Source organism: Trachymyrmex septentrionalis, unplaced genomic scaffold (genome assembly GCF_001594115.1).
Source record: "Trachymyrmex septentrionalis isolate Tsep2-gDNA-1 unplaced genomic scaffold, Tsep1.0 scaffold118, whole genome shotgun sequence".
Classification (NCBI taxonomy): domain Eukaryota; kingdom Metazoa; phylum Arthropoda; class Insecta; order Hymenoptera; family Formicidae; genus Trachymyrmex; species Trachymyrmex septentrionalis.
Window position 1 is genome coordinate 212,405 of NW_017304310.1, and position 10,713 is coordinate 223,117.

The 10,713-nt window shown below is 31.6% G+C and overlaps 1 protein-coding gene across 1 annotated transcript in view; it reads right to left on the reverse strand.

Moving 5' to 3' along the window:
- Positions 1-6,193: 6,193 nt before the first annotated feature.
- LOC108754333 overlaps positions 6,194-10,713 on the reverse strand; it is a 16,725-nt gene continuing 12,205 nt past the window's right edge. The window contains exons 4-5 of the mRNA XM_018496566.1: positions 7,633-7,686; positions 6,194-6,304 (exon numbers count right to left, since the gene is read on the reverse strand). Of these exons, the coding sequence (XP_018352068.1) occupies positions 6,194-6,304; positions 7,633-7,686 (165 nt within the window). The remainder of the gene's footprint in view (positions 6,305-7,632; positions 7,687-10,713) is intronic.

The following is a 10,713-nucleotide window of genomic DNA, read 5'->3' on the forward strand; positions in this document are numbered from 1 at the left end:
CCTACGGCTTGTACCTATACAGCTGATCAAGCCGCGAAAGAGTCCCCTCTCCACGCGCCGACCACGTGAACCTCTATTTTCACTTTTGTTTATATGATATACATAAATTTTTAGATAATTGTTTAAAAAAGGATACAACGTTAGCTACACAAACAAATGCAATAAGGAGGTAGGCCCTCTCCTTATCAATAATACAATAGAAATAAAAAACAAGCGTTCACTACAAGAGTCACGTAATTACGCTATAAAAAAAAACATAAAATATTCATAAATTTCTACGAACCAATTACCGAGATCGAGCAAAACTACAAAACAGCCAGCGATTATTCACATCAAATATAATCGCCAATTACCTGAATCGAGCACGAAATACTCGGAGTCTCACAAACGATTCAACGTACCGAGCAGATACGCGAAACGCGTGTATAAAAATCATAAACTCTACAGCAGACAATTGCAAGTGCATTCCAATCATTACAAAGACATCAATCGACGAAGTCAAACTCGAGAATTTATCTCGCATTCACAGAATAGCGATATTGTTAATATTTAGCGAGAAATAGGCAAATAAAGATCGGCAGAATATTTTATAATCATGCTCGAAATTACCCCTCTCATCGCGAGACGTCACCCCTTTGGAGTATATAAACCGATGCTGTCAGTATCTTGGACTCTCATTTTTCTTGAAAACATACACGTGATCACATTATTCAACTCTCTGACTTAGCTATTTTTCCGACAGTATGGTAAGCACGACACGTTCTCGATAGTAAAGTCTCAGTCTCATCGAACCAGCGGCTAAGTCCCGACGGGGACTTAGAATTATCGCGCCACTGTGTTCTAGTACTTATGAAAATTTCGATTATTCGCGTATCATTGTAAATTCGTTTAAATCCCGACTCTTTGTAATTATAACTTTGTGTGATCTAGATATTTGTAAACTGTTCAATGCTCCATAATTGTAGTTTACGTTGATAATATCCGCGTTGCGCGCGAATTTTACTTTTGTAATTATTAGGAGTATAAATAAGTTTCCGCCGTTTTTTATCAAAAATTGGGCATTTATTGTAAAAGAACGGTACCTAATATTTTATTCGAAGTATTGTCCATCGCTAGCCATTACTTTTTCCCATCTTTCTGGCAGCATACGGATATCGCGTCGGAAAAACGCTTCATCTTTTGAAGCTATCCACGAATCGACCCAATTTTTGGTATCTTCATATGATGTGAAGTGTTGCTCAGACAGGTCATGCGCCATCGATCGAAACAGGTAGTAATCAGAAGGAGCAATGTCTGGTGAATACGGCAGATGGGGTAAAACTTCCCAATTGAGTGTTTCCAAGTAGGTTTTGACCGGCGTCGCAATATGTGGACGAGCATTATCATGCAGAAGAATAACTTTGTTGTATCTGGAGTAGTAGTGGACGCGTTTTTCCTTGAGTGCTCGGCTCAATCTCATCAATTGTGTTCGGTAGAGAGCCCCAGTAATCGTTTCGTCCAGATGTCCAACCTTATGATATGACGTTTTACAGCTGACAATTTTAACTATAACATACTGGTAGCGCCATTGTTTGTCAAACGGCGGAAACTTATTTATACTCTCAATATATGTATATATATTATATATATAAATATTTATATACGAGGTCTGTTCAAAAAGTATTGCGAATTTTGTGTTTTTTCAAAAATTATTTATTTATTCATGAATATCTATTTTGTCCCCTTCAAAGTAATCCCCATCAGATATTATACACTTGTGCCAACGTTTTTTCCAATCCTCGAAGCACTTCAAAAAATTATTTTTTGTGATCTTGTTCAGCTCCTCCTTCGATGCCGTCTTTATCTCCTCAATCGTAGCGTAGCGTCGTCCTTTCATGGGCCTCTTCAGTTTCGGGAACAAGAAAAAGTCACAGGGGGCCAGATCTGGGGAATACGGTGGCTGCGGCATCATTAGTGTGTTGTTTTTGGTCAAAAATTCGCGCACAAGCAACGATGTGTGAGCAGGGGCGTTATCATGGTGCAAAAGCCAATTTTTGTTCTTCCACAAATCCGGGCGTTTCTGGCGGATTGCTTCGCGCAAATTGCGCATAACTTGCAGGTAATATTCCTTATTGACCGTTCCGATTGGCCAATACTATTTTCTTCACTTCATCAATGTTATCGTCTGTTGTTGACGTGCTCGGGCGTCCGGCACGCTCTTCGTCGTTCACATCTTCTCGGCCCTCTGAGAACATTTTGTACCACCGATAAACGTTGCTTCGGTCCAAGGTAGCTTCACCATATGCCACAGTCAACATTCGGAATGCGTCCGCGCACTTAATTTTGTTTTTCACACAAAATTTGATACAGATTCTTTGATCCATTTTTTGGAATAGGCAAAAATCGAAGACGAGCCAAAACACGTGCAAGCAAAGCAGCTGTCAAAAATTAACTGAACATTCAAAATGGCCGAACTTGTCGGCATAAGTGAGAGACATGAGTACCAACATAACGCCACAAAAAAATCGAAAATCGAATATACGTAACCCGCGGAAATTCAAAATTCGCGATACTTTTTGAACAGACCTCGTATGTATAATTTTAATTTTATTTTTAATTATAATTATAATTTTATTTTATTTCAGGCTGATAGACGTTATTGCAGACTATCTAAATCATTTTATTGCTTATTGCAAACGACTTTCATGATTATGGCAATATAATGATTTAAGTAATAAAGTAAAATTTTGTACACAAAACGAGACAGTTATTTCTTTCGCTGCAATTTATATAATTCATGAAGGTGATTAAATATATGTGGATACGAGGTATGTAGCATAACAATAAACACAAATATAAATAAAAGCATGTTTTTAAGAATAAAATAAATTTGTAAAATAACAATAAGATTTGAGGAATAAAAAATCCACCGATAATACAAATTACAATATGACATATATAGAATAATTCATTGTTGTATATATCTTGATTAATAAACATGTCTTTTTTTGTATTATGTACATTTTATGAATTTACATTCATCAAGAAGAGATACAATCAAGAAGTGATAAGAGAGAACTAGAGAAGAGAATAAAAACGGAAAATAAAAAAATGTTTCAATTAAAAGCTCAAGACAAAAAGATGTGTTGTAATAGAGCAATGCAAATATTGTAAACAAAAACTGACTGATATAAAATTGTTTTAAGAACATCCAAATGATGCAATTGAAGAAGAATAGATAGCTTTAACTTATCCTATATTGTATTTATTTGTTGGAAATTAATCTTTTATAGACGAAAGTGATGAGAGATGATAAAATAAATTAACTCATTTTAGAGTTGAATTTTCTTTTATCTCTAATGGTTATTCTACAATGATTGTTCTACAATGGTTTATCTCTAACGGTTGCTCTTTGTTTCCTGTTTCTTGCTTTTTATCTTTTACTTTTTTCCTCTTTGTGATCGTTTTATTAATAATTATATTTCTTGATATGTGTTTTCTATTTTTTTTGAAGTTTGTTAACGTTTGTCTCGAGCAACAGAAAACGAAAAACGGGATAAGAAGCAAAAAGACAAGATACAATAAATAGCAAAAAGCAAGAAACAGGAAACAAAAAGCACATTGTAGAACAGGCTTAAACAGCTTTCTAAACAGTACAAGTGACGTTTATTTTTAAAATTATTGTAAAGTAAACTAGCTAAAGAATATTAATATTAAAAGAAGCATATATAAGTTGAATACACAGAAAAATAATTTTTTTTAGTGTTTATGATATGAATGGACATCTGTGCCTTTTTGATGCAGGAGTCACAGGAAAAACGTACTATTGTATTTTTCTGCATATATGAAAGCTTTGAAGAAAATTTGTCACCTGAAGGAAGTATATCGACAAAAGATATGGAGCCAATAAATTAATGATATGTTATTGGATTTGACGAAGGAGAATTGGTATTAATGGGTTTTAGTACTGCATGTGCGAAATATAGTTTGATGGAACCGTCTGAAACTTATACACCGTTCATGAATGCTGTTAAAGAGAAGATATATATGAGTAAATTAGTTATAAAATTTTTATTAGATGAAATTAATCCAACCTATGAAGACTTGCTAAATAAACTTCAAGTGAGTTTGCTGTTTTATATTTTAATGTATATTTTGTACTTCGATATTTTTTTCTGTTTGTTTTATTGTTTTTGCTATATTTTTCTATTATAGATACGGATAGTACCTTCTAAGGAAACGATGACGTTCACAGAAGATACATTGTTATGACATGCACAATTTATTTGTGATCGAGTTTTGTCATTAGATAATTGTGCTGAAGATACTCTTCTTATTATACGGCTCCGTGTATGCGATCTTTTATGAAACTTTCTGGTGTTACGCTGGGTAAGAAATCAGCTGTTCATCTATTGAGACGTGCATCGAAAGTTAAAACGCCTGCCTGGCATTTTAACTTTTGATGCAAAATTAAAAGCCTGGTCAATGACGACAAAATTACTTAACAATATAGTTGAAAATATTTTTGCCGGTTAACTTGTTAAACATAATAATAATAATAACAAGGTATATGTCATTATATATAATAATTAATATTTTTTTTAGTTGTATTATATTATTAAACATTTTCTTTTCTTTGTTAGTTCTTTTCTTTGTTAGCCCTCTGAAAAGGAGGCGATGTGGTGTTTGTGAGAACTGTCAGCAACTTAAGTGTGGTATTTATCTTGCTTGTAAGAATATGATGAAATTTGAAGATAAGGGAGGTATGTACGTATTAGAAGAAAATGTCCAAATTTGACAATTCAGGTATAATTTAATTTTAGAGTATAAAAATTTATTTATTTATAATTATCTCTTGATTATATAAAAGTAAAACTATTTTAAAAGTATTATAGATTAACATTTTTTCTGATTTTCGAAAATTTATATATTATAATATTTAGTTAAGTATTCGTTTATGAGGAAGCAGATGATTCTGATGAAGAGCAATATAAAAATAAAGAACAATGAAAGTCTAGTAGAAGATCAAATGGTACAAAAAAGTAAAAATGAAGATTTTAAAGAATTTAAGAAAGATATTGTATGGAAAGAAGAAAATAAAATTGTTGGTACACAAAAAACATATAAATCGGTTACTGTTGAAAACAAAAAAATTGAAATAAATGATTATGTTCTGTTGGAGCCTAGAGATCCCACACTTCCTTTACAAATTTGTAAAGTTGTGTTTGTGGGAGATCAAAAATGGAGAAAAACGATTTCATGCAAATCGTCTTCGTAGAAGTATCGATACCATACTTGGTGAAACATCAGATCTTATAGAATTATTTCTGAGCGACCAATGTTGCGAGGTATCATTCATATCTATTAGATCAAAGGCATCCGTTATTCATAAAAAGATGCTCGAGAATTGATGTGAACTAAGTAAGAATATTAGATTAAATTATTTATCATTTTAAAGGGATACTGGAATGACGGCAATTATCATGAATTACAACTAAAATTTTCTAATTTTATTGCAAAATATTTTTTACAGAATTAAAATATGCATAAATAGGAAATCCGAGTGTATCCGATTTCACAATAAAATAAAAAAAATTGAAAAATTTATTTTTTACTTATACAATTCTAAAGTTAGATTAATACAAAAGTTTTATGGTTCATCAGGAACATAAGTCAAAACTATTATAATTAATAAAGGAATATAAAAACCAACACAGAATCTAAGTGCAAATATCTATTCGAACAATCTCGTATACAGAAAATAATAAACGTTTTGATTTTAGATTAGGTCATCTTCAGTTAGAATAATAATTTAAAACGTTTGTTAGATTATAAATTTGTGATATATTACATTATGCCGTATCTTATTTTATGTGAATTTTTATATCTCTTATCTAAAACAATTTTAATGTTAGAAAAACGTACAAAGTTAAATATATTAATAAAAAATGATTATTTTTAGTGTTTAGAGATAAGAATGGACATCTGTGTCCTTTTGATACAAGACCCGTAAAGAAAAATATTTTTCTAGAAACACGAAAGCTATTTATAAAGAAAATCCTTCATCCAAACGCATGTTTACGTAAATTGTGTATGCATACTGAATAATAAGATGAAAATATTTTGCGCGGAACTAGTATTTCTCTATTATGAAGGCTTTATTATATTATAAAGTCGAATATATCTCGTTTCTCAGTTGATCTCGTTTCCTCATCTATTCGTCCAGCTCATTTTTTATTTCTAGTCCTTCATAGTTCTGACGTTCCTCAATTAAATCGGTTAACATCAGGAACCAATTCGCATTTTCTTGGAACTTCGGATTGTTCTGTAATACAATTTATCTTTTATGTATTACTTGTCATATCTACATATATTACATTCATAAAATGCATCAGTAACAACGTTAGTCCATATCCATGGTCTTAATATGTGATTAGATCTTTTTGATTTTATCTCTGATTAAAGTGATTTAATTTGTTCTCATTCATTTGCAGTTAATATTACATTAAACGAAGTTTTGACAAGTAGAATCAAATGAAAAATTATTAAAATTTGTTGATTCATTATTATTATTATCGATTTCATTGGAAATTGTAATATTTATTGATGGTTCTAGCAAGTTCAAATACATATTTGTCTTGCGAGAGAAAATATTTCTCGTCTATTATATTTATCATTAACCCACCAGTTATCCAAGCATTTTGACATCTTTTATTCATTTGCTGTTTCAAATTAAGTTCGAGTAATTAGGCAATTCATATTTTCTCTCGACATTTTTAAATCTTTTTGACACAACGTTTAATAAAATTATATTTCATTAAAAAATGTTGTAATAAAGTGGAATTTTGTTAAAAAAATTTTAGAATAATGTTCTAACAAATTGTACTTTTCTTTAATAATTTTTTTATTTCTCTGTAATCTTTGTTAAATCATTAATTGCTCTGCCTAGGGGCATAATAAGTAAATGTAATTCATATTTTAAAAAATAAGGATTACGTATGTTATATAAAACTAATGCTTATAAAAGAAAAGTATTGCGTTTATTTTTCAAAAATGTGATGTGTTTAAAACAATGTTTGAGATAATTGATAAAACATAAAATAGCTCAATAAATAGCTTATCAGTAATTGTGACGAAATACGTGAATGATATAACAATACAACCAGAATAAAATTGATCAATAAATAATATATCTTAAATTCATCGCCACACCACAACGCTTATTGTAGCTTGTTCTTTCTTTTATTCAAATCAAATTGAATGAAATTATCGATTGGTTAGATTCAACAATGAGTCAAAGATGCCAATAATAAAAGAGAGAGAAAGAGAGAGAGAATTTCATCCTTCTTTCTGCATAAAACTGCACTGAAAGCAATAATTGAAAATGTAATAAATGTAAATTATTTTGAAACTGATATATCTCGTTTTCAGTTATATTTGATACTTTTAACTATGCTAATAAGAGAATAAATTTTAGTTCATAGTGGTAACAATCAGTGCCTCTATAAAAAAAAACCTTTTAGAATAAAATTGACAGTAGAATTTGGTAACCACATATTAACATTCTCATCAAGATCTATAGTTATAGCTCCACTGATTTGTCATAGCTGTTCTCAATAGTTTGCAACTGATTTAGTCTAAAAGTACACAAACCGAACCAGTTAACATCTGGAACCAGTTCGTGTTTTCTTTGAACTCCGGATCATTCTATAATATAATACAATTTATCTTTTATGTATTACTTGTCATATCTACATATATTACATTCAGCGTATCAATAGTTTTTTTTTTAAGCAAATTAGCTTTATACAGAAAGAATTAATAAAAATTTAATCCGAATTACCGTCAGTTTCTTTTATTATCGCCCTTGTTCGCCAGTCATGCTCTAAAGTCACGTCCGCTAGATCGCTATATATGGACAACAATGGACAATATCGCCAAAATATAGTATTTGATGTTCTCGCCATCTGGTCATGTTTTGCTACTATTTAACTGTTCCTTAGAATGTTCCACAGTTAGTAAATACATGCATAATTGCAAAAATATATTATATAATTTTTAAAAATGACAGTTTTATATTGGACATACTGTTCAAAAATAATGGATTTGTGACACAATGTCGAAAACTGTTAAAAATACTTGTTTTGTTATGATCGAAAAAGAATCAGGAATATCGAAATACTAGATTACTGATCGCGCCTGACACTCCTGATAGTACTTTTAGAAGAGTAGTGCCGAAATCTGTATTTCGGTCAATTACGCGATTTTTAAATATTTATAGGCGGGTTGTTCCATCTTTTGGTAAATTTTACCTGTGAGGTAAATTTGATAATCCACGCATGTGATTGGGTAATCTTGCTACTTATCCAACAGATAAAATTTACCAAAAGATGGAACAACCGACCCTAAGTAAAATTATTTCGATAACTCACAAATCTTTTCAATGGCACTTCATAACTCTTCATACGAAATACAAACGATACCATACAAGAACTTTGTTTAATTTACCTCTGGCTTATTTTTCCGGCTGAGTACATTGTCAAAAAATAAATAATTAATTATAATTAACAGAATGACTCACAAATCTTTTTAATTGCATTTCAAAACTCTTCATACGAAATACAAACGTTTTTATATGAGAGTTCCTTCGAAAGACGTCAAGGTTCAGTCAAGTACATATATAAGTTGCAACCTAGACTGTGACCGTTTGAAATACTTCTAACCCATGAAGACAGTGGGATGTGAGAAGTCTTTAGAGCGATAGTTTTACTAACTAGGCTGCAACTTCTAGGCAGTTAGGCCCCAAGTGGATAAGATATATTATTGTTTTTTGTTCGAGGCGGCTACGCGGCCGAGCACTAGTCTATACACTAGTCTATACCCCACTATCTACATAACAGATTTTCTAACTTTAACAACTACTCATTATAGAAGTCATGCGCCCTTTTACAAGGGGGGAGAGGTGAGAGTCGCTTCGTGTAGAAGTCAAAACCCATGTGAAACAGTACAATTATAGATCTCATTTTGTGTCTGTGACAGATTTCCTAACCTGAATTGTGAACTTTAATGCTTAATATCCCGGTTCGCGGGGCTGAGCGACACTTTTTTTGCTAGATTCTTTTGTTTCATGCAAAAACGCTTCGAATAAACTTAATTTCATCAAAATTGGTGAACAAGATACAATTCTAGACAATTACCTAAAATATTTATAATAACCGTAGTAAAAAAAATTCGCTGAAATTATTTTACGTTTTGGAAATTGCTGAAAATTTGCTGAAAATTGTACTGAAAGTGAATTTTTTAACTAACATATTAAAAAATTGTTAAATTTGAACGGAAATTTCTCTGAAATTTTGTTGGAATTTCTTCGAAATATTTATTGAAATTTTTCCAAAATTTTTTGAAAGTGAAATTTTCAGCTAAAAATCACTGAAAAATTAAACTGAAATTTTTCTTAAATGCTGAAATTTTACTGAAAAGTATTCCAAAACGTGAAATAACTTCAGCGAAATTTTTCTACTAGGGAAGATTAAGTAATAATATTTTAGAGATACAAATAAGCTATTCAATTATAATTTTCTTTATCAAAAATTCCTAGCTTACGATAGACCGTTGCAAAACATTGTTACGTCCAAACTCCGCATGCATGGAGCTGAACGCAACCGATTTGGTTTAATAATTCGGTGTCCAGGCTCCGGACTCAAGCAAGGGAGCTGTGGGGAAGGACGCAAATCGGGAAGCATTTCGCTTCGTCCTAATGAGCCGGGGATTGAATGGAGAACGAAGTGGAAACTTCAACTTATGTTCCATTAAATGGACGTACGAGTCGGACGTACTTTTAATTTAAAAGGTCCAAACTGGGTCAGTGTGCTGAGAGGACGCACTTTAACGCCAGATGTGCCAGTACGTCTGTATGCCCTGGCTTTTGGTCATGGAACTTAATCCAAGTGACCAGAGAGAAGGCGAAGTGCAACCGCGAGAAAGCTAATAAATACAAGGAGAGGTTTTATTAATTTGACAAACTAGGGTTTAATTTAATGTACTATAATAGTGCGGCTACAATAGAAGGAATAAGGATAAAACGTTATATTGCAGTGACGGATTATTTCCGAGAGTCTATGAATTGCCGAAGATTCACAAACCGAATTGTTCTCTCAGATTTATTGTTTCATCGATAGGCAGTCCGCTATATGCATTGGCTACATATTTGCACAATATACTATTCAAGACTATTCCTAAGGCGGATAGTTACATTAAAAATGACTTCTAATTAGTTGACAAATTAAAAAGATTATACATTATAGGTGAATATAAATTAATTTCCTTGGACGTTATCTCACTTTTCACGAATGTTCCAATAGATATAGCGATTGATTGTGTGAGCAATGGAGTTTTATTTCCAAGGAATGCTCTTTGCCTAAGAATGAGTTTTTGCGATACGGTTTGTTTTAGATTCCACCTTTTTTTCATTTGACAATAAAATTTATAAGCAAAGCTTCGACACTCCCATAGGCTCTCCTTTATCACCTATAATAGCGGACCTAGTTATGAGGAGATTAGGGACGATGTTCTTGATGTCATTGAAAGTGGATATTCTATTTTATTATAGATATGTAGATGATATTTGTACTATAGTTTCTCCTTCAAAAATTAATATTTTACTACAACAATTTAATTCATTTGATCCGCGTCTTTAATTTACTATAGAAATAAGGGGAGAAAAAATAGATTTTT